Source organism: Vombatus ursinus, unplaced genomic scaffold (assembly GCF_900497805.2).
Source record: "Vombatus ursinus unplaced genomic scaffold, bare-nosed wombat genome assembly UNPS02014786.1, whole genome shotgun sequence".
NCBI classification, from domain to species: Eukaryota; Metazoa; Chordata; class Mammalia; order Diprotodontia; family Vombatidae; genus Vombatus; species Vombatus ursinus.
The window spans coordinates 34,955,189-34,982,165 of record NW_020954564.1 but is presented as its reverse complement, the minus strand read 5'-3'; the positions used below and the strand labels follow the sequence as shown (position 1 = coordinate 34,982,165).

The window sequence follows — 26,977 nt, the reverse complement described above, 5'->3', positions numbered from 1 at the left end:
TCTAGTCCACACTGGCTTGTCCTGGGCAAGTCACTTCACCTCTGTGCTGGGCAACTCTCTAAAACCATGTTTGCTTCTGGATCGAGCTTGTCTCCCCTTAGAATGCACTCTTTTCTCCCTCCCAACTTTTATCATTCTAGAGAGAATCCTTTCCTGATATTCTGTTGTCAATACCTTGCCACCAACACTGTGTATGTATCTTGTGTATGCCCTGAATTTATTCATCTGTGACCACGTCATATTCCCCACCACTCGTAAAACATAAAGTCTTTGAGGGGAAGGACAATCCAGTGTCCAGCACAGTTGCTGGCACATTCTAAGCAGTCAGTGCTTATTAAATGCTTTTTTGATTGAAGAATCCAGAGTCAAGGAAAAAATGAATTTTGTCCTTGCTAATGGTGAGCATCACTAAATCAAACTTTTTGGGAGGATAGGAGGAGAAGGTTCCTTGGGAAACTAGGCCTCAGGAGTTCGATCTTGTCAGATCTTCTTGGCTTTCAGATAGGAAGGAAAAGAAAGTATTTGCTAGACCTTAGGGCATTACTTATAATCTTCAGCAATGGTTTCGTGTGCTGGGGGTTCCTGAGAACAGGCTTGAAAGCTGGAAAGGTCCTTACAGATCATATTCCACAGATTTAGAACTGGAAGGGACCTTAAAAGGTCATTGAGTCCAACACTCACATTTGAGATGACTTGCCTAAGATTATACAGGTAGGAAGTATTAGAGACAGGATTTGAATCCAGGCTCAAATCTATCTATTACAACAAGTCCTTTATTTTGGGGGTGTGGGGAAGCAATCAGGGTTAAGTAACTTGCCTGCGGTCATGTAGCTAGTAAATGTCTGAGGCTGGGTTTGAACTCAGGTCCTCCTGACTCTAGGGCCAGTGTTCTAATCTAGTGCACCACCCAACTGCTCCCAACTCCCTTTATCTTCTAAAGTCCCAGAAAGGTGAAGTGATAAATTCATGTCTTCTCACTCCAAATCCAGATGGCCAGGTCTAATTGGATATGAGATGAAGATAGAAAGTAAATTCAATTAATTTTACAGAACATCACCAGAAAGGAGATTAAGAAATCATTTAATCTCATTTCCTGTCCTTCATTAATTCTTTTCAAAAGAATTCTTCTAAACTTTAAAGTGGCATACTTACTGTTCCCCACATACAACACTCCATCTTCCACTTCTAGTCTTTGTCCAGGTTATCCACTAATCCTCTCCATCCTCATCTCTGCTGTGTAGAATCCTTAGCTTCCTTCCAAGTAGATTGTGGGTCACCTCCTAGAGGAGTTTCTTGATTTTCCTAGTAGTCAGCACTTCTCCTACTTCTCTAGAAATTACTTTGCATTTATTCATCTATGCACATGCTATTTGTCCTCATTAGAACATAAGCTCTTTAAAGGCAGGGGAGGTTTTATCTCTATCTTGTATCACTTGGACCAGCACAGTACCTGGCATATTGTAGGTACTTAATAAATGCCTGTTGAATTGAATAGGGGTAGGAGTAATATACGAAACTGCCCCCAAGGTGAACCCATACCTATTTTTCAACACCTACCATATAGAAGGGTTCACAGCTTCCCAGTGTTTATCCACCTTTGCTGTTGGAAAGTTCTTCCTTATGTCTAACCTACATGCTCCATGACACAAGGTAAATCCACTAGAATGTGTGGAGAAAAGAAAACTTAAGAAATAAAAAGTCAGATGGTTTCACAGGAGACTTTAATAGAAAAATTCAATTTGAAAAATGATCATTTGGCCACTTAACATGTCTTTTGTCCCCAATAGCAGGCTTGAAATATAAATCTCTGTGGGTAATACCTGGGTCTGACCTTTTCTCTGTACCCTGTATTCACCAGTAACGCAGCCATTACTACCTAAATGAATAATTCTCTCTCTTTTTTGACACAAAACCCAAGGATGAGGTCAGCAGAATGAATTCTCAGTGTAGCCCACTGACTGACAGGGAATGTGTCCCCTCCCCTGTTGCCCTGGAAACATTTCCTCCCTAGTCCTAACTACAGAAAACAAAAAATGACAACAGGAATCCCACAGGTAAGACTCCAATGGTGCTTTACAATGTTCAGAGCACTTTCACATCCATTCCCTCATTTGATTCCCCACAATAGCAGGCAAGACAGGCCATTATATGCCCACTGCACCAAGGGGAAAACTGAATCTCCAAGAGACTAAGTCAGCAGAGCTGGGTCTGGAACACAGTTGAGCAGTTGGTATCAGTCCAACCCTCACTCTCCTGGGGCAGTCTTGCTCCTATATACCCATTCCCCAAAACCAGTAACCTAACCTTCGCAATCTTCTCACTCCAAAGGAAGCCCCCAGAACTCACTCAAGTCAAGCCCAACTGAAACTAGCCCATCTGAGCCAAAAGCAAAATTTCCCCTTCACCTTGAAAGAAGGGTAGAATTTTGATTGGTGTCAAAGTGCACAGTGAAAAGAGGAGGAGGGAAAAGAGAAAGGAGACACTCCAAATGGGGGGAAAGGCACAAACAAAGGTATCAAATTAGAAAAATGCAAGGCATGTGTTGAGGACCAGTTTGGCTAATGCACTGTATTTGTTTAAGGGAGCAGCAATGGGAGATAAGGCTATAGAAACAGATTATGGCCCTCTTACAGAGGGCCTTGAATGCCAGGATGAGCAGCTCACAAGGATCAGAGTTGGAAAGGACTTCAGAGTTCATCCAACTCAATCCTCTCATTTTGTAGAGTAGAAAATAAAAGTGACATACCCAAGGTCCCACAAGAAGCTAAGTGGAAGAACCCAAGTCCTCTGATCCCAGACCCAGAACTCTTTCCACTTTACCATGATCAGGTGCTATTCTATGGGCAATGTCAGCACAAGACCACCTGTAGGATACACAGAGAGGGCCTATGTAATTCAGAGGAAAACCCTTCACTTTAGTGTCTAGGAATAAATAAAGCAAAGACTGAATCTTGAAGCGGGGCCCATTCACAGCCACCGACAGAAACATTTGCAAGCTTGGAGCACAGTGTTCAATTTCACAGTTGGAAGAGCTGTTTCAACAGACTGCGGATGTGCAGGGGATGCTATCTGGGCTGACGACTTCTCCTCCCCAGTGGTGCTGTGCCAAAGGGTCCAAGGGTGCTGACGGCCCCTCCAGTCTGCGGCTTGCAGCAGGGCATTCCTTGGCAGCAGACTCGACACCTCAGCTCCTTATTCCACACCAGCTCTCCAGCCTCTGCAGCCATCACCTCGCCAAGGGGGAACAACACCCAGCCCCTAGGATGTGAGTCTCAATGAACTGGCAGGGGCAGGGCCTCTGCAGTGACTCGGCATGCCTTGATGCACCCGCAGTCTCAGGGAGCTGATTGGTCACCAAGAGCCTGATGTATAAGCCACCAAAGACCACCAGCATCTGCCGGGCCATCACCTGGAATGAATCAGAAAGCATCGTAAGTGTTGATTTGACAGACACCGAGGCAGACATCCAGATGAGGGAGGCAAGAGCAGTGGAACAACATGCCTTCCAACTCCCCAAACCAGGGATAACTTGGAACAGGAAGGCTGGCCCGTGGCAGCAGGCTACAGAGAATGGGTACGCCAAGCAAATTAGCACACTCGTGGTCTTCCTTTTAAGAAAACCAGCCACATGAAAATCTAGACTGGCAGAGAAGGAAAACTGGGTGGGGAGGGAGGAGGGGGAGTGTGCATGATAATTCAGGGTTCTTTGTTTTACAAAAGGTACCCCAGATACTTAAAATGAGATTCAGTTTCTGAAAATTAAACTTTCACTCAACTTTTCATGAATCCATTGGGGTCTAGATCCAAGTACACATGCAGTATAGAAAGGATTTCAGGGGAATGTTCCATTTCTTTAATAGAGAACATTGTTTTTATGAACTTTAACAAGCCCCAAAGAAGAAAAGAAGGGGTTGATTCAAGAATGGCCTTTGACACCAGGCGATCTGGGGTTTTAATATAAGAAGGTTCAAAAATCTCAAATATTCTGATTCCCTAACTCAAAGGAATCCCTCTCCATCCAAAAAGCACTGACAGATTGATAGCCTATTAGTGCAGTGGGGAGTGGGAGGGACACAACTTATACATGTCGCAACAATCTAATAGGAAGAGATAAGACAAGCACTTGAGTAAGTAAAATATAAAAACAACAATGATACATGTAAAAAGAGAGGCACCAAGTGCTATGAGAGTAGAGAGGAAAAGGGTATTATTTCTGACTGTGAGACATCTGAGAAAGCTTCTCGGAAGTGGTACTCAACCTAGGTCTTGGAGTGAGCCACTATGCAAAAATCCAAAATACACGTCTTATCTATGGTGGGTCAATGTGTTACCTTGCAGAATGAAGGTAACCTTGGAATACCAGAAAGAAGAGTCTTGCTCTTCTCACTAGTGAATCCCACATAGAATCTCAGAATTTCACAGTGGGAAGGAACCTTCCAGGCCAGATATTTTAGATACACATACAAAAAGGAATTCCTCTCCTCCTAAGAAAAGATGGAAGATAGAATGTCCTCCCTCTTTTGCAAGAGTTGGGAGTCATGAGTTAGTTTTACTGAACAATTTTTTAAAAATTCTTAGTAATGGGATGGTTTTCTAGGTAGTAAAGGGGAGGAAGGATATATTTGAAACTGAAGGTGATGCGAAAAAACCAGCAATCCCTTCTACAGTATACCTGACAACTGGCCAACCTGTCTTCGCTTAATTCCCTCTAGTGAGAAGCCCACTATCTCCCTCCTGAGGCAGTTCACTCCCTTTGGGGGACTGTGTAAGTGGTGGTGAGTTTTTCCTTACCTTGAACTGAAATTAGAAGCATGATGTAGTGCACAGAGGACTGGATTTAAGACTCAGAGTTCAAATCCTACCTTAGACATTTATTAGTTCAGTATGGCCCTGAGTGAGTCACTGAATCTACTTAAGCCTTAGTTAACTCATCTGTAAAATGAGGGGGTTGGATTTAATGACCCTTAAGGCACCTTCGAATTCTAAATCTATAACTACAAATCTGCTTCAATGGAATGTTTTTTGGAGCACTTATATAGTACCTACTATGTTCCAGCCACTGTGCTAGGTGCTTTTTACAAATATTCTACCCTTTATCCCTTCCAAAAAGCAAAATAAAACTGCACCAAATACTTATGTCATCAAGAATTCAAGTTACCTTATGTCCTCAAGGTCATGACTATCAGAGGTAAACAAAATATCCAACTACCCTCCAAGGTGGAGTCTGACCCCCACGGCCTCTCTGAGAAATGATAATTACCTCTGGTGCAGCCTCTGGAATGAGGTGGTGAAGAACCATCTGGGTGACCACTCCTTTCCTCGACTCTGTCCCACCACTGGGCAGCAGAGGAGATTCCTCAGCCAGCCTCTCATTCTCTTCTCCCTCTTCCTGGGCAGGGCTCACCACGGTCTCCACGACCACTTGGAATTGGTTCAGGCGATGTCTTAGCATTGACTGCAGAGAAAGCCAGAGAACATGCGTAGGCCAGCTCTTAAATTGGAGGGTCTTTAAAGAAGTGCCCATTGATTCTTTGGCCCACATCTGAGTGAGGCCAGAAAGCACAAGAGAAGCTGGCCCAAACCCTGCCTGTCTTTGTCTATGCCACCTCCAGAAAACCTGGAAATAGAAAGATTGGGTACATACTGACCGGCTACCTAAGTGAGGAGCAGCATGGTCCGATGGGCAGGCCACAGGACACCTCCCGTTAATCACAAGACCTGGATGCCCTGGGCCCAACTAATCATGGACTCTTGGACAGGTCATTCAACTCCTCGCACAAAATAGGGTTGAGACAACTTGCCCTGCCTTCCTGACAAGACTGCTATGATCAAAAAAGAAGGAAAAAAATAGACATAAAGACACTTTGAAAAGTTAAAAGCATTAGAGGAATGTAAGATGTTATTAAATGATTTTAAGCTAGTTCCTTTTCCATTTAATTAAGTAAGGGCCTGCTAGGGCAGCTAGGTGGCACAGTAGATAGAGTGCCAGGCCTGGAGTTAGGAAGACTCATCTTCCTGAGTTCAAATCTGGTCTCAGACACTTGCTAGCTGTGTGACCATGGGCAAGTCACTTAACTCTGCTTGCCCCCAGTTTCCTTTTAACCCTGCTTGCCCCCAGTTTCCTTATCTGCAAAAATTGAGCTAGAGAAGGAAATTGCAAACCACTCCAGTATCTTTGCCAAGAAAACCCCAAATGAGGTCGTGAAGAGTATCAGACGCTATTGAAATGCTTGAACAACATATGTATCAGCAAAGGAAATTTAGAGTTGGAAATATAGAATTCCTAACCCAAAAGGGCCGTCAGAGACCATATAATTCAATCCCTTCATTTTGAACATGAGGTGATTAGAGGACTCACCTAAGGTCACACATCAAGTTGGGACAGAGCTGGAACTAAAACCCAGGTGTTCCTGTTTCCCAGTCCATTCTTTTGTGCTAGTCTTACATGAGTCAAACACATCGATAGGCTGGTTACTCTGATGTAATATTAAGGTAGGGGCCTGTGTATCCAATGAGTAGATTCTCAGGCAATTCCCTGGCCCTTCAACGTGAAATGAATACCTCTGAAAAATTAAGGACTTGCCTTGATGATCTCAAAGATCTCTTCCAGCCCTAAATCTGCAATCCTCTATTGAGATCTTCAGATCCTAGATTGAGAATTGCAAGTGACCTCTGATATCATCCAGCCCAACCCCCTCATTTTACAGCTGAGAAAACTGAGGCCCAGAGAGGGGAAAGGATTTGCCCAAAGTCACAAAGCAGAACTAGGATTTGAAACCAGGTCTAGCAACCTTCCCATTATACAACAGGTACTGCCTTGACAGGTAGGGATGCCCTACAACCCCAGCTTGGTGTATTTTCTTCTTCCCCCAACTCAGAGTCATACCAGAGTGGTCAGTCATTCAAACCATTCTATGGGTTGGTTACCTCTTGACTGGTCTTCAGTTCTCGGATATAGTCTGATAAAGACTGGAGACAGCTCTCTAAGTGGAAGTAAACAAACCAAAGCTGGAGAGGACAGAAGAGAAGAGAAGAAAGCATCAACTTGGCTCCTGGCCTCCACACCCCACTCACTATGTTCTCTTTCCCACTGTTCTCCCCTTGCATTGTCTTCATTTTAATATTGAAAACAGACCTTTTACACGAAAACTTTCTGTTTCACTGTGCTCTCTGTGGCAGGAACACACCATTCTGTTCTCTCCCTGTGTATTGCTCTATAATTAACTCTAATTTTTCTGGCAAGTAGAAAACCTGCTGTTCATAAAACTGAAAAACGTCCAATCCTGTTGGCAAAGGGTTTTCATCTGCCATTAAATTAGTAGGCATCCTACCAATTAAAGAAGGACCAGGAACATCAATTGATGCAAAAAAAAAAATTTATTATACTTGTACTTTGAAATAAGAATTTTTATCTTATCTCTATTTTCTTTGCCTTATGGATAAAAAAAAATACACTGCATCAATGGGCATAACTTGGTCCTGGGAGATAGTTTTAAATCTGGATCCTTTAATGTTAAAAGAAAAGACTTGCCCTGAGACAATTTATCTGCCCTTACCATAATGTATTAACAAGTAATACAATGGAAAGGATCTTGGCATAGTGAATGGAGCACTAGACTTGGAGTTGGGAAGTCCTGGGTTCAGATCCCACAGCTGACACTTACCAGCCATGTAACCATGGACTGAATTCAGTAACTCTCTCTGAGCCTTGGTTTCCTCATCTGTAAAATAATGAGGATAGACTTGCCCCATGCAGTCCTTTCGAGTTCTAGATCCTTGATCCTCTGAACTGAATTGAACCACTTCATTTTACAGATGAAGAAACCAAGGCCCCTAGCCAATAAGCGATTTGCCCAAAGTAACAAAAGTATTAAACAGCAGGGCCAGCAATCAAATCCAAAGCCTAGAATTCCAAATCCAGGGATCTTTTCTTGTCTCCAAACCTCATCTTTAGATCTGCGTCAGAGAAAAGAAGCAGTTCCATATCTCTTGCCCAACTATCCAGGGCGTTCATCCATTGCATGAGAAAGCCCTTTCTTGTCTTCTTAGACAGAGACCTGATTGGCTAGGATGAATCATTCAGAGAAGTGATACCTGCAGTACAGTCTGGCAGCCCTCCACCTCACCAGTCACTCCCAGAAGCATGTGGTATGGCATCAGGGTTTCGTTGGCAGCTGCCAGACGGAGATCTGTATTCGTGCTTGCCTGTGAACCCAACATCCAAGTGATATAGTAGGACACTTGTCCCAGGGCAGCCCTCAAACCACACAAGTAAACCCATCTCAACACAAGCTGTTATTATGCAGATTCAGAGAGGTACAGTGGACCAAATGGCAGCCCCCAAATAAAAGAACCCCACAACAATCTAACACAACACACTGAGACCATCAGGTAAATACCTCCCTACCATCTTTTTTCCTTCCTTTGCCCTGTCCTGCCCATTCCCTGACTGTGACCTGCCCCTCAGTCTATCCTTCCCACATTGTGGTCATAATAACCATTCTTATACACTTATTCCCATGATGTCTCTGCTCTTCCCTACTGCCCATATTGAAAGAAGCATATTCAAAATCTCTTTTTTAAGTTTCCCTAGGAATATTAAGAAATAAATTTTCTATCTAAAGCCCTTACCAGACTTCTGGGAAAAGCCCATTGGAAAATTAGGTTATGGGTCAAGAACAAAATTAGGCTTTTCTTAGAGAAATAGAGAAAGGGTGGTACCAAACCTTTTAACAAAGGGTAAACCTGGTCTGGTTCATCCATTATAGCTCCATCCACCAGAAGTGATAAGAGCTAGAACCCTCCCTTCTCCATTGAGAGTGATCCAGAAGGGAACAAAAGGACTTGGATAATCAACAATTTTGGATCCTTAATACAGACTATATATTTAAATTATTTTGTATGTGATCTTTTCTCCCTTTAAGATTCCTATAATGTTACCTGAAATCTTCGGGGGCAAGGAGTCATGTCAGAGGGAATGGGAGACTATAGGCAGCTGAGTGGTACAGAGGATAATGTCCTGTGAAGGCCCTTCCCACTCTGAGATGGTACACCTCATTCTTTGGATTGCCTTACAGTACCAAGCACTCTGGACACTGTGCTTAGAGTAGGATAAAAGAGAGGGACTGGACCTATGTACGTAGGGAATTCTCAGATGAGCAAGCTTTCGACTAATGTAAGTCAGTACCTCCTCTACAATATATGCTCACGAAGAGTTGTCTAGACACTGAGAGGTCAAGTGACTTGACCTGAAACATTCCTGTATTATTGTTCAGTCATGTCCAACTCTTCATGACTCCATGGACCAATTGTCCATGGAGCTTTCTTGGCAAAGATACTGGAATAGTCTGCCATGTCTTTCTCCAGTTTTATGAAGGCAAGAGTTAAGTGACTTCCCAGGGTCACAGAGCTATTGTAAGTACGTGAGGCTGGATTTGAACTCAGGTCTTCTAGATTCCAGGCCCAGCGCTCTATCTACTGTACCACTGATCTGCCCCAAAGCTTAGTTTCCTCGCCTATAAATGAGAGAATTGGGCTGGATGATCTCTGAAGGTCTAAATCTATGATCCCATAATTCCTAGTATGCTGTAAACTTCTTGAGGGCAGGGAACAGGTCATATCTAAACTTGGCATCTCTCTCAGCTCATTAGATATTTAAATAATATTTTTGATGGTTAAATAAACATCCACTGTTGACAAACTGTTCCCCTCAAAGAATAGGTTTAAAAATACCAAATAATAAATAAACAAATAAATAAGTTTAAGAGAGACAAGTTTCAAGTTCAGCCTGGAAGAAAGCTTGGAGATTCAACTCAATACTTACAAAATACCTACTTACTGTGCTAGGCTATGTGGGCAGGAGATAGAAAAGGTGAATTAGCATCTATCTTAGAAAGACCCAGAGTTGTGTTTTCCATGCCCTTCAGGGAAGGAGGGCTATAATTAGTACTCACTTTGCGGCAATGTCTCCCTTACCTTCCTTTGGTGCCAGTCAAAGATGAGAATGAGAATGATGGTAGCTAATACAGTGCCTAGGGTCACAAGAACCACAGCTGCCCAGTGTCTTCCCAAAGAAAACATCTGGCTGGTAGAATACAGATTAGCCCACATTGCTATGTAGAAAACCTGAAGGAACACAAAGGCATCATGTACTCAAAGACAGAAAATAAATAAAGCAGAAAAGTCATCATCAGCATCACTATCACTGGTCTTCAGAGAGTACTTTAAAGCAATGGTTCTCCAAAATTAGCCCTTTCCCATCTAGGCAGGATTGGCCTGAGTTTGGACTCCATTAGCATAGCATTCGAGAACCCAGGGTCACCTACTTGCCATGACAAGGCATAAAGCTAAACCCTACGTCAGGGGCTGTAACACCAATGATCCAAGTCTACAAAATTTTGAAGCTGGGGTACGGGTGGGGGACAGATTAGTTCAATGGAATAAAAGGTACCGTTAGGATAACTAAAAAGGATATCCTGGGGCAGCTAGGTGGCGCAGTGGATAGAGTTTCGGCTTTGGAATCAAGAGGACCTGAGTTCAAATCCAGTCTCAGACACATAACACTTACTAGCTGTGTGACCCTAGGCAAGTCACTTAACCTGGATTACCTCACCAAAAAAAAAAAAAAAAAAAGGATATCCTGCTTTACACTGCAGGGCATAGAAGGTAGAGAAATTTATTGCTGCCCACAAGCTATACAAGATAAATATGTACGTGGAAGATTTAAAAAGCTATATAAATGTAGAGTCTATAATAAAAACAGCATGTAAAGAACACAGAAAGAACACTGAGTTTGGAATCAGAATCATACGGGTAGCTTCCCTACTTTCTCTCTACCACCCTTCCTCCTCCAACTCCAAGGCCATCTTGCCTCAAGGTTCATCTGCCAATTCAAAGGCTGGATTTCCCCTGTGCCAGAAAGCCCCCAGTTGAGGGCAAGCATGCCCACAATAGGAAAGAGTAGGTATCTTCTGAAGAATCTTACCCATTCATAGCCTCCATCACCCACTTCAACAGACTTTGTGGAAGCCCTACTGAATTCAATGACATCTGCTTCAAATATGCCTCCCTTTAGCAAATGGTAATGGTCTCTTCACACAAGAGGAACAAGTCTAGGGGCAGTCAGGGAATAGACTCGAATCCTTACCACAGCAATGGCCAGCTGGAAAGGCCTGGAGTTATAGAACACAAATCTTCTCACTTGGGGATCTAAGATGGCGTTCTCAATTAAACTCTTGTACTTCTCTGTTGGCACCTGCTCAGGAACCCAAAAGAGAAACCATGTTTGACTTCAGCCTGGGAGATAGCCCCCTCACCTCCCTGTCTGGGAAATGCACGAGATGGTGCTTTCATTCACCTGACTTACAACCATAGGGAACAGGGGACACTTGAAAGAATAGGGGTGGACCAGGACACCAGGGCTTATTTAAGATGTCAAGTAGACATAAGATGGCCGATGGAACTACAACACTCCCGAATTTGACTTTAAAAAGGGAAGGGACAGAATAAGAACTTACATAGTCTATTATATGCCCAGCACTGTGTTAATCACTTTTCACAATTATCATCAAACCTAGTTCTAGATTATTAAAAGTTTTAGGCATCCTCATTCAGTGCCTCAGGAACACCAGCACCTGCTCCTACCTTCTCGATCACTGGTCCTGGGAGAGTAAGGCAACAAACCCCACCCCCTCTCCTCACTCTAGCAGCATAGGAAGGTTGAATCTACTCTGTCCTTGGTTCCACTCTAATGCTGCATCCTCTCCTTAGTCATTCAGTCAATAAACAATTTATTAAATGCCTACTAAGTTCTGGGCATCATGCTAAGATTCCTTACCACCAAGGTTCCATGGATTGGATTTGGAAATCTGCGCCTAATGCCATATATGAAGGGCAGACCTTCTCTGCCCTGCTTTACCAAACCATACTAAAAAAAAACAGGACCCAGCCCACCATACCCATACACACTAATCCTTATCTCCTTACCCAGGAATAATCTCATACATCAGGACCTCCTTCAAGAGTGAGGCCTCCTACCACAGGTCCAACCAGCAGCCCTACCCACAATCCAGGAGCATGCTACCTCCTAATTGTGCATCACCTCCTGCCATCTTAAGTGGAGGCAAAGGTCCTGGCACTGAATGTACTCTCTGAAACTCCAATTCTATCACTGACAAAATTCACTTCATCTTAGACCTGTTGTTCTCACACCCCTTGTCATTCCTTGCCCTCACAGGACTCTGGCTGAACCCAGACACACAGCATCCCTAGCCTCCCTCCTCAGTACTTAGATGTATTTTTCTCTTCTCTATCAGCATGGTATGGGAAGCAAGCATGCTGGACTTGGAAACAAGAAAATCTGGGTTCCAATCCCACCTCAGATACTTAGTAGCTGTATGACCAAATGCAAGTCACTTAACCTCTCCCAGTCTCAGTTTACACATTTGTAAAAGAAAATGAGGGGAAAGGATTCCATAACCTCTAAGGCTCTTTCCAACACGTACAGGCCAAAAGAAGAGTCGGCATATTCCTTTCCTCCTTGTCACTTCACTTTTCCTCTGATGACTCCAAATGTCTGCAGTGTCCTAATTCCTTGTTGCAGTCTTCCTCTCCCTCTTTTTTCAAATTGAGCATAACTCTTACATTACAGTCTTCTTTTCTACGCTAACCCCTTCCTTTCTATGTGGAACTTCACTGTACAGGTTGATGTCCCTTTGAATAATTTGGCCTCCAGATTCGTGAACTTCCTCAGTGCCCCATGGACTCAACTTTATTCCAACTAAAACTGTGAACACCGAGATGGTCGTACTCTTGCTCTCACTATCACTCACAACTATTCTGCCTCAATTTAGGAAGACCTGAGTTCAAATCTGGCCTCAGACACTTACTAGTTGTGTGACCCTGGGCAAGTCACTTAACTATTGTCTGCCTCAGTTTCCTCAACTGTAAAATGGGGATAATAACTACCGATTTCCTAGGTGATATGCGGGATCAAATGAGATAATATTTGTAAAACCTTTGGCATAGTGCCTGGCATATATTAGACACTTCATAAATGCTTGTTCCTTCCTTACCTCCCTCCATTCTATCTACCCCCTTTTCTACAATCAAATGGCAACCACATAGGCCCTCATGACTGCTTACCTGGACCTTCCTAAATGAGCTCCTTGTTTCCCTTCTCTCCCCTTTCCAACTCATCCTCCAAGTAACTAATCTTCCTAAAGCAAAGGTCTGACCATGTCAGGCTTCCTGCTCAAAATCCCTCAGTGGATATAGCTACCATTTATATAACATTTCTATGTGTCAGGCACTGTGCTAAGTGCTTTATAATTACTTTCTCATCTGATCCTCACAACAATCCCAGGAAGTAGGTACTATTATTCTCCCCATTTTACAGATGAGGAAACTAAAGCAAACAAGAGATTAAGTGACTTGCCCAGGGTCACACAGCTAGTAAATATCTCTACCAAAGCAGCTGCGATCTTATAAACAAGTGACCTCTCTCCAGGCCTCAGTTTCCTCAATTGTAAAATGAAAGGCTCTCAGAAGACCTCTAAGATCTCATCATCTAGAGTTCTGGGCCTATCCAGATCTAACAGAATGGTCTGACTCACCTGGATCCCCCAGGTCTTCAATTTCTCCTGGGAGACTTCTATGTTAAAGGAGGCTGCTTCACAGGTACTGTCAGTACTTAGGACCATGAGGAGCTGGCCATTGGTAAGTCCTGAGATCAGAAGAGAAAGGAGAATCTGAGTCAGTGAGCATGGCACAGTTCTAAGAGGTAGGTGCTGTTGTTATCCCTGAGGAAACTGAGACATATAGAGGTTAAGTGATATCTCTGAGGTGTCACATAACTGTTGTCTGAGGCTGGATTTGAATTCATGTCTTCCTGACTCTAAGTCCAATCACCATCTACTGTGGCAACTTAGGTGCCCTGAAATGTCTTTCAAATAAAAAGAATAATAAATAAAAATGAAATCATATTCAATAGAGTTGTGTTGCTAACGTTCATTTTAAACCTTTCTGGATAAATATGAGTTTATTATTTGTTGGCAAAATGGTTCAAGAAATCTAGATGAGGGGAAAGGCTAGAGGAAGAGGCAAGGAACCTTACCATGAAGAACAGAGAATACTCTCACTTCCATTTTATTAACTCCTTTCTTGTGTGCTGGAGAAAGGAAGGAGTCAGGTGGGCTGGGAGGTTTCAGGGCGGGGAGAAGAACATATAGGAGGTCCAGATAAGAGGAAGGATATAGGGGAAAGTAGGCCTTGGGCTCAAAAGCGAAACTACTTTTTAGAAGGTTTACACAGTCAATGATTTATAAATGAAGGTTGATCAACAAGTCAGCATGTTTCAAATAATCCATTGTAGGAGACAAGAAGGACCTGAATGACTTACTTATAATTAGAAAACACAAACACATAAACACAATTTACATAACTATGAATCTTTCAACCAGAAATTACTACAGAGGAACTATATGGGAAGCAATATGTTATAGTGGAAAGAATAATTTAGAGTCAAAGGACCTGGGTTCAAATCCTGACTCTACCTGGGTAACCTTAGGCAAATCACTTAACCTTTCTAGGCTTTCCTGTTCTCATCTACAAAATGAAGGGGTTGGACTGGATGACCTCCAATGTCCCTTTCTAGATCAATAATGCTATGATCGTATAAAGTCTTACCTCATCATTCTGCCTTCTTCAGTGGAAGTTCTTACGGAGACTGAAATGGCCAAAAGATGCCAAGAGAAAAAGGGAAGCGAAGGAAGCAGAGCCTCTGTAATCCCCAAAACTAGACTCTTTATCCCTAAATAAAATCTACTGCATAAAGTTCCCTCCACAATCTGGATCCAACCTATCCTTCCAGCTGTATTTCTCCTTCCTCCCAGACATGGCCTAAAGATGCTCAGCCAAAGTGGATTACTCTCCATCCTTGGGCAGGGCACCACCATGCACCCAGGTACACAATCTTGGAACCAAACTCAACTCTCTCTCAACCCCCAAAGGTCATTAGTTGCCAAGGCTTATCAATTTGATCACCGTGTCTCTCACATGCATCCCCTCCTCTCATCTTATATGGCCACCACTCTAGTTTAGGCCTTCATCATGTCTCCCCCTGGGGCAGCTAGGTTGGCACAGTGGATAGAGTACCAGGCCTAGAGTCAGGAAGACTCATCTTCCTGAGTTGAAATCTGGCCTCAGACACTAGCTGGGTGACTCTGGGCAAGTCACTTGACCCGGCTTTCCTCAGTTTCCTCATCTGTAAAATGAGTTGGAGAAGGAAATAGCAAACCAATCTGATGTCTTTGCCAAAAAAACCCCAAATGACCGAACAACCTCTCCCCTGAGCAACCTATTTGGTCTCCATGCTTCCAGTCTCTACCTCATATAATCCATCCTCCACACAGCTACCAGATTGATATCCCTAAAATACAATTCTGATGGTGGCAACCCCTCCTCAAAGGACTTCAATAGCTCCCTTTTGCCCATAGGCTAAAATACATATTCTTTTATTTGGTACTTAAAGACGTTTACAATCTGGATCTAGCCTATCTTCCCAGATACATGAGTCTCATTCATGCATTTTAAATTCCAGCCAAATTGGCTACTTCCTCTTTCCCAGACTCGGTGGTCCATCCCACCTCCATGCCTTTGCATTTCTCAGGCCTGGAATGCACACCTCCGTTATTTTCACCTTCCAGAATCCCTAGCTTCCTGTCAAGTACAGTCCAAGTGCTGCCCCCTACATGAAGCCTTTCCCGATCATTCCCCAGCTGCTAATTTCATGATACCCCCCACCAAAACAAAAGTCCTGGTATTTACTTATATAAGTGTATGGATGTTTACCTCCAATAGAATGATAGCTCCTCGAAGGCAGAAGCTGTTTTGGTTTTGTATTTGTATCCCCAGCAACTAATACAGAGCCTGGTACATTGCAAATGATTAATAAACTCTTGTTGATTCATCTATTGTATTTTCCACTTTCTGTGCTTTTACTCTTTCACTAATGAGCTGGGTAACCTTGGGTGACTCAGCTCTCCTCCTAAGCCTCAGTTTCTTCACTTGTAAAAGGAGGATTAAGTTCTTCAACCCAGGACAGATTGGTCCCAAGCTAAAACTAAAAGCCACCAACATCCCTGGATAGAAATTTTATGGAAAAAAGAAGCAAGACAATACAGTTCACTCAGTAACCTGGATGTAATCCATCCATACACAGGCCCTCAGGCTGCCTACTTGGAGGATGAGCAAATGTTCTTTCCAGTTGCTGCTTTCTGTTTCCCTAAAAGACACGGCAGGGTTTGAAAAAAGACTCTTTTGAAAAAGCAGCTCAGATCAGGGCTCTCAGCCACTTCCCGAGCCTTCCTGAGAAAGGGTTTTCTTACTAAATAAAACGAAAGCCTTCAACATATTAACTCTTTCCATGTAAATATATACTGCTAATCACTCATTACAGCTGGCCTTTTTTGGCCAAGCATCAAAATCAGCCCTCAACTGGCTACCCATTAAAGCAAGTTCAAGAAGCCTTCTACTTAGGAATACTTTTTGAGTTCCACTTCCTGTCAGAGTCCTAGGATATCCCATATTAGTCTCCTTCCAGGAATGAGGGTGACCTTAGACAGACCTACTTGAAAAACCAGAACTTATAAACTTATCACAAGCTACTTCCTACAAGGACTGCTCTCTTCATATCATGAAGTAATTTACCAAATCCCCAACACTGGAGACTTACTTGGGAGCTATGACCATAATCCAGAATTCAGCTTGGATCTCTCTGCTGCCTCAATTTACCCAGATGAGAGGCTGCCGTATATAAGCAACAGTAACATGTATCAAAGAGAAACGGAACTCTAAAAAGCTTTATTGATTACTGTGTGTTCCTGGGGACCTTATGAACGATCAAGAAATAATAACAGCTTCTGGATGACATCAAAGTGCTACCAGAAGAGATGGAGTCTTACCTCTTCCCTCCAGGCAGGAAGTATCCTCCTGTACGAGAGTTCTCTCATCAGAGAAGGAAGTGAGGTAGGGTCCAAGAGCCCCCGCTGGATCCTGGGGAAGGTCATATGCCATGGTGAAGGGAAAGCTCAGGACAATTCTCTTCAAACTTCATACCATTTTCAGAAGAAGCTGCCTCCCTTTCTTTGCCTGTCCAGAGAACAGCCAACTCATCTCATGCTACCTTTGGTCAAGGCCAGAGACAAAAGCACAGAACAAAATAAAAATTCAGCATGTGGCAAGACCAGGGACACTGTTTATCTCTTCAAAATTGAAGTTAACCTGTGACCTGGGAACAAATCATTTACAATAACTTTTTTTGGTTGTTGCCATTGAGTTTAATCGTTTTGATAAGTCCGAGAGAAATACTATTTTAATGTGGAATTGAAGGGAATTTAGGGGACAGAGAACCCAAAACTCTGCGACGACACTGCAAGGTTATTGCTGACTACTACTCTTCAGTGATAACTGACTGCTTCCCTTCAAATAGCAAGCACTGTCTATATAGATATATATGTACATATATATAATATATATGTATGTATGCATGCATGCATATATGTATATGTGTATGTGTATATATACACATATATATACATACACACATATATGTACATATATAAACCTTATATATTTTAACATTCATCTTTTTAAATTTTGAGTTCCCAATTCTCTCCCTTACACCAGCCCTTCTCCCACCCATTGAGAAGGCAAGCAATATGATATCAATTATACATGTGAAGTCATGCAAAACATATTTCCATATTGGCCATGCTGCAACAACAACAACAAAAAAAAGCAGCACCGAGAAAAATAAAATAAGTGAAAAAAGTATGCTTCAGTCTGCACTCAGAATTCATCAGTTCTCTCTGGATATAGACAACATTTTTCTTCATGAGTCCTTTGGAGCTATCTTGGATAATTGTACTGATGAGAGTCGCTAAGTCTTTCATAGTTGATCATCATTACAATATTGCTGTTACTCTATGCCATGTTCTCCTGGTTCTGCTCACTTTACTTCAAATCAGTTCATATATGGCTTGCCAGGTTTTTCTAAAACTATCCTGCTCCTCATTTCTTGTAACAATAGTATGACATCACAATCACATACCACAACTTGTTAAGCCATTCCCCAATATTTTTTTATCTCTTTGAGATACAGACCTAGTAATGGTATTGCTTGACACTATTTTATAGTCCTTTGGGCATAGTCCAAGTCGTTCTAAAGAATGGAGAATGGCCGGACCAGTTCAGAACTCTACCAACTGAAGCACTTTCTTATTTTCCTTTGAACTTGCCTCTCTCTCAGGAACAATACATTCTGAGAAGCAGGTTCCCTGATCCTGCACCACAATTATGTGGTCCCATGCTCCACCAATTATTGGTAAGAAGGGGAGGAAAAGGGGGAGAAGGGAACAATCCCTAATATATGCCAGCCACTGTGCTAAGCACTTTACAAATACAATTTCCTTTGAGCCTCACAACAACCCTGGGAGGTATTATTACCTGCTATTATTACCCCCATTTTAGAGTTGAGAAAACTGAAGCAGACAGGTTTGTTCAGGGTCACACAGCTAGTAAGTGTCTGAGGCTAAATTTGAACTCAGGTCTTCCTGACTCCAGGCCCAGTGCTCTATCCACTGTGCCACCTAGCTGCTTAACAGAGGGAAAGACAGCTGAGTCCCTGTGGGTCCTTGATTCCCTCTATTCCATAAACCCATTCACTTTGAGTGCCTCAGGTAGTCAGTCCTCTTAATAAGTAAATGGTACTATGCAAAGGGCACTGAATTAGGAGACAGAAGACCTATGTTCATACCATCCTCACTTTGCCACTTATTATGTGACTCTGGGCAATTGACTACATTTTTCTGGGTCTCATTTTCCTCCCTGTAAAATGAGGGGGCCGAACCAGATGACCTCTAAGATCCCTTCCAGCTTTCAATCTATGATCTCATAACTCCCAATGTATTATGACTCTATCCTGGGACAGGAAGGGTTCATTATACCACAGGTACTTATTACACAGATTCAAAAAGACTGCAAGGCAATTGGTAAAGCACATCATCCATTGTACTTCCATGTACTGATCCCTCTAAAAGCAAATAAACAAACAAAATTAACCCTAATCCCATCCTTCCCCGTCCCCCACCCCCCCAAAAAAATATCATAGAATCTTAGAACTTTAGAGCTTGAAGAAACCTTAGAAATCATCTTCTCCAACCTCCTCCTCTTCAAGTAACTGATTAATTGCCAAATTGGATTGCCCTTTCTCAGTGCTCCTTCTTTGTGACCTCTCTACAGAACTGGACCTTTTCCCCCTAAATAGTGTCTCTTCTCTGGGTTTTCATGACCCTGCTCTCTTTTAGCCTGTTAATTTGTCTGACTGCTCCTCAGTCTCCTTTGCTAACTCATTTGTATTGTGCCTTCTGCATTAATAACATGTTTAGCAACCAATTCTCCGGGGGGAAAATGTACACATGATACCCTTTTAACTTTAATCTGTATGATTAACATTTTCTTCATGACTCTCTTAGGTCTAGATGAGTAACAAAACAATAAATCAAGCCCTAATTTGTAGTGGTTGTCAATTTTGCTCACAATGAGCAAATGGGCTTAGAGCCAGTTATAAGTTGGCTCCAGCAAACCTCTGACCCCAAAGCTTTGGCCTGGGCCCTCTTTACTTTCTTCTCTTCACTCTCACATGCTGACCTGCTCAGCTCTCACGAATTTAATTATAATCTCTTCAAAGATGACTCCCAGATCTAAATATCATGTCCCAGTTTCTGTTCTGCCACTACCTGGGGTTACAGGACCTCATCACCTCATACCTGGACTACTGCAATAGCCTGCAGGTAAGCCTGCCTATCTCAAGTCTCTCTCTGTTCCAAACCATTCTCCATTCAGTCACTAAAGTGGTCTTCCTAAAGCACAAGTCCTACCATGTCACCTCCCTACTCAATAAATTCCAATGGCTCTCTATTGTCTCCAAGAACAAATTCAAAATGCTCTGTTTAGCATTCACCCCTGCTATCCTTTCAGTCTTCTTACACTTCACTCTCCAACATGTACTCCCATCTAGTAAAACTGGCTTCCTCTCTGTTCCATGAACAAGACACTCAATCTTTGGGCTCCGCGTATTCCCTCTGGCTGTCCTCCATGACTGGAACCCTCTCCCTCCTCCATTCTTACTACTGGCCTAATACTGACCTCCCTAGCTTCCTGTAAGTCCCAACTAAAACTCCACCTTCTATAGGAAGCCTTCCCCAACCTCTCTTAATTCTTTTCCTCTTTTAATTATTTCCTCTTTATCTTGTGGATATCTTATTTTGAGTATGAATGTGTATATATATATATTCATATGTGTATATGTGTGTGTATATATATTATACACATATTTGTCTGCATATTGTCTCCCTCATTATATTGTAAGTTCTTTGACAACTGGGACTGTCTTTTGCTTCTTTTTGAATCCCCAGTACTTAGCACAGTGCCTGGCATATAGTAGTTACTTAATAAATGTTTACTGATTGATTTATTGATTCTGCATCTACAAAATTTTATCTTTCCCCAAAAACTCACCCCTTTTCCAAACTTCACTGTTTCTGTGGTAGGAACCACCATGCTTCTCTTATCCCAGGTACAAAATCTCCATGTTATCCTGAACTCACTTTCCTTCATCCCACATAGCCAATCAGTGGCCAAATCTTACATCTCTGGCATCTGTCCCCTTCTTACCTATTACCTCCTTTGTTCAGATTCTCGTCTCTCCTCACCTAGATTAGGACAGGGCCTCCTAACTGGTCTCTCTGCCTCAAATCCCTGCAATCCATGCTTCACACAGTTGCCAAAGTGATCTTTCTAAAGCACAGGTCTAATCATGCTACTCCCCTACTCCACAAACCCCAATGACTCCTTATTATCTCCAGGATAAAATGTAAATTCTTCGGGTTGGTTTTTAAAGCCCTTCAAAGCTCCAAACTACCTTTCTAGCCCTATTATACATTACCCTACTTCTCCACATTCTATGGTCCAACCAAACTGGCTTTCCTTCTGTTCCTCACACAAGGCACTCCAACTCCATCTCTGTGACTTTGCACTGGCTATCCTTTATGCTTACCCTCCTTACCTCGACCTCACAGAATCCCTTAATTTCCCCCAAGGCTGAGTTCAAACTTCTACATGAAACTTTTCCTGATCTCAATTGCTAATGCCCCCCAAATGACCTAATAAATATATTTTGTAATTTATTCTGCATATGCTTACACATGTATATGTGTGTATACATGTACTTATATTGATATGTACATACACATGTCATCTCCCTTGATAAAGTGCAAGGTCCCTGGGAGCAAAAACTGTTTCATTATTTGTATTTGTATCTCTCACCCTAAGGTACACAGTGGGCATTTAATGAGTACTAGCCAATTAACAAAACTGATGCCTAGAGAAGGGAAATGACTGGTACAAGGTCACTAGGACTCAAAAACATATCTCCTGACTCAGTACACTACACAGTACTGCTTCATACAGTAAATTCATACAAGGGAAATTAGTAATAGTAGTAGTAGTAGTAGTAGTAGTAGTAGTAATAGTAATAGCAACTAACATTTATGTAATACCTATTCTGTGCCAAGCACTGTGCTAAACACTTAACAATTATTTCATTTTATTCTCAACAACCCTGGGAGGTAGGTGCTATTATGAAGCCCATTTTACAGCTGAGGAAACAGACAAAACGAAGTTAAGTGACTTGCCCAGGGTCACACAGCAATTAAGTGCCTGAGGCCAGATTTGAATGCAGATTTTCCTAACTCTAGGCCCAGCAATCTATCTACCATCTAGCTGCCCCTAAATTACATGTATAAATCTGGCTAGCCTTTAATTAGTATCCTTTGACATCATAACACACCACTTTACTTGTACATCCTCAACAAATGATTAACAGGTAAAAGGATCCTTAGGGATCATCTAGTCCCAACTTACTTAGGAGACCCTGAAAGGTTAGGCATTTTGCCCACAGTCCCACAGTAAATGTTGAAGCAAGCTCCTTTCACTTTAAATCGACCACCGCACCATGCCTTCTCTCAATTCGCCATATTCTAGATTCACTGTGTTCTAGGTCACTGAGGTAGTAACAGTGCTGGGATTGAAACCCAGGACCTTTACCCCTGGGTTCAAAGGAAAATGTCAATAATGACATTTTCCCTTGGACCTCTCAGTCCCATTTTGTACCCCCCTAATGCATGTTGAATGTGGTATAATGGAAAGAGGAAAGGCCTGGGTCTGACTCCCAGAACCCACATTTAAAAACTGTGTGGCACTGAATAAGTGACTATTCCTCCCTGAGCCTTAGTTTCTTCCTATGTAAAATAGAGATAATCATGCTTACAGCTTTCTACCTTACAGGGTTGTTAGAAGCTAATACTTCAACAACTTTGAAGCACTACAGAAATGAATTATCATCATCATACAATGCTGGACATTACAGTTATCTCTGTGCTTGTATTCTATCCTGCTACTGGACTAGAGACTCCAGAAAGGCAGAGGCCATCTTAGCCAAACTTTGAATCTCTCACCCTCACCCCTGCTCACCTCACACACGGCTCTGCAGAGAATTATGTGATTAATAAACCTCTGCTAAATGAATGAGCAGCTAGGTGGTATGATAGATAGAGCACCGGCCCTGGAGTTATGAGTTCAAATTCAGCCTCAGATACTTCCTAGCTGTGTGACCCTAGGCAAGTCACTTAACCCTGTTTGCCTCAGTTCCTTCATCTGTAAAATGAGCTGGAGAAGGAAAGAGCAAACCACTCCAATATCTTCGCCAAGAAAATCCCAAATGGGGTCACAAAGAATAGGACATGACTGCAACAACAAAATAAGAGCTGCCCTACTGGAAAGGATCAGTGTGAGTGAAAAGTCAAGATGGGCTAAGCCTCCCTCTTCACCCCACTCATCTTACCAGCTGCCCCAGCAGGAGTGTTAAAAACCAAAGGTCTAGATGACAGAGATAAAATGTAAAAGGGGAATGGAACCAGCAATGTCCAACTACAGAACTTCTGTCTGAAACATGGAAGGAGGGAAGGAAGCACAGAAACCATCTAAATTACCCCCTTACTTAAGCACAAAAATTAGAGCCAGAGAACCTATCTCTTCTGGGTTGGAATCCCAGCTCAGCTACTTAATACCTGCTTTATCACTGGCAAAACATGTCACCTCTCTGGGCCTCAGTTTCCTCATCGGTAAAAATGAGAGAGTTGTATTGAATGATTTCAAAGACCCCTTTCAGCTTTAAATCCTAATTTCTCAGATGAGGACCATAAGGCCCAGAAAAGGGTGTGACTTCACTACATGCTTCCTGTGCAGGCTTTGCACAATTAGAAGTGCTGGGAGGTCTCAGCACTGGACAAGGCATCAGGGAGGGTCCCAGCGACCCTACCTGGAAGAGCCTGGAAAGAACAACAAAGATGATGACAACAAAAATCATAATAGTGATCCAGAAAGATTTCCTTAACTATTTCTTAAATAATAGATTCTGCCCAGTGGCTAGGCCTTTATAAGCCCGGACCTGTTAAAATGAGTCTTGACTTTACCTTCCAATTTAACTTGCCTTTTCCTCTGCTTATCTTCTTCTGGATCATTTCTTACCCTTCTTCACTCAAAAGGAGAAAAAAAAAATGTTCAGGATCTGGGTTATTGAAGACTATGGAGATTATTCTTTCAAGGGGCTCTACCACTGCCCCCAGGGACCCCACCAAGAACTGTGTGCAACATTCATGCTCAGTCTCCTTCCACAGAGATGGCAGCTGAATTCCCCTTAGTTACCCACTACAGCAGCAGGAAGTTGTAAAAAAGACTCAAACCTTGTCCTGCAAAGGCAGATCACAAAAAAAATACATTTTATATTCTAGGAGGATAGGGAGGACTTAGAGACCATCTAGTCCCAACCCTTTCATTTTAAAGGGAAGGAAACTGAGGTCCCCAGGAGGGAGTGCCTTGCTCAAGGTCAGATTGGTGTGTGTGTGTGTGTGTGTGTGTGTGTGTGTGTACCTGTGCCCATTATACCACATCGAAACCCAACTAAAACAGGAGATTATGAATGGGGAACCTTGTGCAAAGAATTTAGTCGGAGGAATTGGGTTTGAATCTTAACTACTGCTTGTTGTGACACTGGGGAAATTGCTCCCACTTTCTGAGACTCAGCTTCTTCATTCACTGTCCCGAGGAAGGGCTAAGCAGAACACCATAGCTCGGGTCCTGTGATGTTCTGCTTAATCCCAAAGCTCAACCTTTAGTTAGCTGACCCTGGGATAAGAAAGAAGGGCTGGTTGGGTGACTGAAGTCTCTGCGCGGCTGGATCGCGGCCCCTAGGAGGGAGGGGGTCATCACGCGACTGCTTTCAGTTATCCCGAGACAGGCCAGAACAAGCTCATGCTCCCCGAACTTCCTCCAATCTGCTGCCTTCTCTCCTCCCAAACAGATGTGCACTGGAGACCCCAGCCTTCAGCAACCCCCTGTGGAACGGCAGAGCCTCCAGCCTGGTCAAGAGCATCCAGACTCCCCCATTTCCTCCTCCTGGCACCAGGGAACAGGTCCCTAGCACCCTGCCCCCGGAAGGGGGAAGTGCTCTAAGTACTGCGGGGGCGCAGGGAGGCTCTGCTCAGCTCCGGGCCTCAGTGCCCGGAGCTGTCCCAGCGCGCCTGGCGCCCGGGCGCACACTCACCCTAGAATCCGCCGCTGCAGTAACCCTCGGCGGCGCCGGGCAGAGGGTTTCCTTGGGGGCGGGAGGAGGAAGAGGTGGGCAGGCCGCCGCAGAGAGGCCGAGGGCCAGTGCTGCGAGACGTATAAACCCGTGCGCGCCCGCCCGACCTCGCCAGCACGGCAGGAAAAGCTGACTTCCTCTCGGCCCAGCGCTGGTCTCTGGTTACTGTTACCTTGCGAGTCACCGGGCATGTGACTCCACTGCGTGCTCCCCGAAGTATTGCCAGCACCATCTCTTGCTCTTTCAATTCCTTAGGCCGGATTCACGGCCGGGTCATTTCATTGCAACATAGACACACACTTGTGCAACCTCATGTGGATTCACCCCGCGGGTCCCGCCCCCGACGAGGCCACTATGCAAAACAGGAAAATGGGAGACAAGAAATCATGGGACTTCAAACTGGAAGGGCCCTTCGAGGTCATGGAATCAAACCCCGTTTGCCCTTTTATTTCACAGAGGTGGCAACTGAGGCACCAAGAGGGCTAGTGTTCACTGTGCTAAGCGCTGGGGATGCAAAAACAAATAAAAACAATAGCTAGCATTTATAAGACGCTTTAAGGTTTGCAAAGACTTTACAAACATTATCCCATTTTATCTTCACAACAACCCTGGGAGGTAAGTGCTATTAATATTTCCATTTTACAGATGAGGAAATTGAGGTTAGATAATTTGCCCCCCTCCCCAGTAATGGCAAGAGCCCTCCACAGTGAGTCCGTAGACCTGTGTTTTCACCCGACTCTTCCTCACTACATCATCTTGCACACCATCATTTCCTCCTCCACTATGGAGGGGCTTGTTTCTTCATTATTACTAAGTCTCTCCAGTTCAACATTTCTGCATTCTTAGCCCTCTTTCAGTTAAAGAAAAAACCCCAACAATAATAATGATAATAATAATTTGGAGATTAGAGGAATAGTTCCTAGGAACTGAATTTCAGGCATCAATTCCATTCAATGCAACAGTCCAGACAATCAACAAAATAATGAATCAAGTGTTGATTTGTAAAGCTTGCTGATTTCCAAAGGATTAAAGAAAATTTTACAAATGGCTCTCCGAAGCTAGTTGTGGCTGGCTCCAGCAGCCCCTGCCTCTATTCCCAAATGGCTTCCACGCATTCGGCATACATTAAGTACAACTTTAATTTTCATCTCCAGAGGAACAGCAATCTTCTAAAAGATTAAGCAATTGTTAGGAAACTGGAGGTCGATAGTGATTCAAGAGGCCTCACATATAGAGAAAAAACATTCAGCCAGGCTGGACAATACTGAAGCAACAGGCTAGTAAAGTGAGATTAACCTGCTTTTATCAAAAAAGAATGGGGGGAGGAAGGAGGAGCTAGAGCTTTAACATCTATGCAGCTATTTAAATAAAATACCTATTTGACATAATTATCCCTTCCAATCCCATGTATCTAAACAAATCCTACCCACCTCAAGTGCTGTCTTCTTCATAAAGGTTTCCCTGGCAGCCTTCATTGATCTCCCTGTCCTCCAAACTTTTGCAAGGCATACTCTGTACCAGGACTTAGTTTATGACAATAGACCACTGTTCTCCTCAGTCAGAGCGCAAGATCCTTGAGGGCCAGGGCAGACTATGAAACAGTCACTCAATACGAACTTTTTAGGTAATTATGTTACTTCCCATTGAGTGAAGGAGGGTGGGGGAGGGTGTGGAGAAGCAGGGAAGTGATGGCATGTGATGTCTGTGTGATCTAGGAGACTAAATCTGCTGATTGATTAGTTCCCTCATCTGTAAGATGAAAGGGTTGGCCTTGGTAAAGATCCCTTCCAGCTGAGAAATTTTATCATTCTAGCTTGGTCCAAAACCCAGTCAGTTGATAGGGCTTCTCCTACTTCACAGGCTTCTGTAAAGTGACTTTTGTGCAAAGATCCAAAGTCTGGTTTCAAAGTGTAAGCAGCCACTATTACCGGAAAACTAGTTAATAACTTCAGCAGATAGGCCCAATGAACACAAGCTTGGACAGACTTCAAGAGATAGTGGAGGATAGAAGGGCCTGGTGTGCCATGGTCCATGGGGTCATGATTGAGCAAAAACAGTAAAAGATAGGCCCCAAGCCTACATGAACTTTATTCTCAAATTGTCAGGGCCCTGAGGACAGTAGCTGATACATTCTGAGAAGTGATTATAAGGAATGGATTCTCTTACCTTCACTAGAGTGAAAAAATCTTATTAAGATTCCAGGCCTATCAGTTTCAC

General features: G+C 43.1%; 1 protein-coding gene across 7 annotated transcripts; it reads right to left on the bottom strand.

The window, feature by feature from the left end:
* Positions 1 to 1,704: 1,704 nt before the first annotated feature.
* LOC114047123 (transmembrane protein 268-like) lies at positions 1,705 to 26,350 on the bottom strand. 7 transcript variants are annotated; one of them, XM_027867865.1, is made up of 10 exons: positions 26,191 to 26,350; positions 24,933 to 25,112; positions 16,962 to 17,052; positions 13,614 to 13,723; positions 11,147 to 11,254; positions 9,976 to 10,125; positions 8,095 to 8,205; positions 6,928 to 7,008; positions 5,261 to 5,455; positions 1,705 to 3,409 (listed from the first exon to the last, which is right to left on the bottom strand). In XM_027867865.1, exons 2-10 carry the CDS (start codon positions 24,990 to 24,992, stop codon positions 3,227 to 3,229), a joined length of 1,089 nt encoding a protein of 362 aa, XP_027723666.1. In that variant the 5' UTR covers positions 24,993 to 25,112; positions 26,191 to 26,350; the 3' UTR covers positions 1,705 to 3,226. The 7 variants fall into 7 exon arrangements, with proteins under 7 accessions (XP_027723666.1, XP_027723669.1, XP_027723671.1 ...); XM_027867868.1 differs by having other exon boundaries at positions 16,962 to 17,182; positions 26,191 to 26,349; XM_027867870.1 differs by having other exon boundaries at positions 16,962 to 17,148; positions 26,191 to 26,349.
* Positions 26,351 to 26,977: the final 627 nt, after the last annotated feature.

Excerpts from the sequence above, each read along its gene's own strand:
- LOC114047123 (XM_027867865.1), bottom strand. The coding sequence starts at position 24,992 with ATGGTGCTGGCAATACTTCGGGGAGCACGCAGTGGAGTCACATGCCCG. Across the intron at positions 8,206-9,975 it reads TTGACTGGCACCAAAGGAAG|GCAAGCACGAATACAGATCT; the intron begins GTAAGGGAGACA and ends TTGGGTTCACAG. Across the intron at positions 5,456-6,927 it reads AACTGAAGACCAGTCAAGAG|TCAATGCTAAGACATCGCCT; the intron begins GTAACCAACCCA and ends CTTTCTCTGCAG.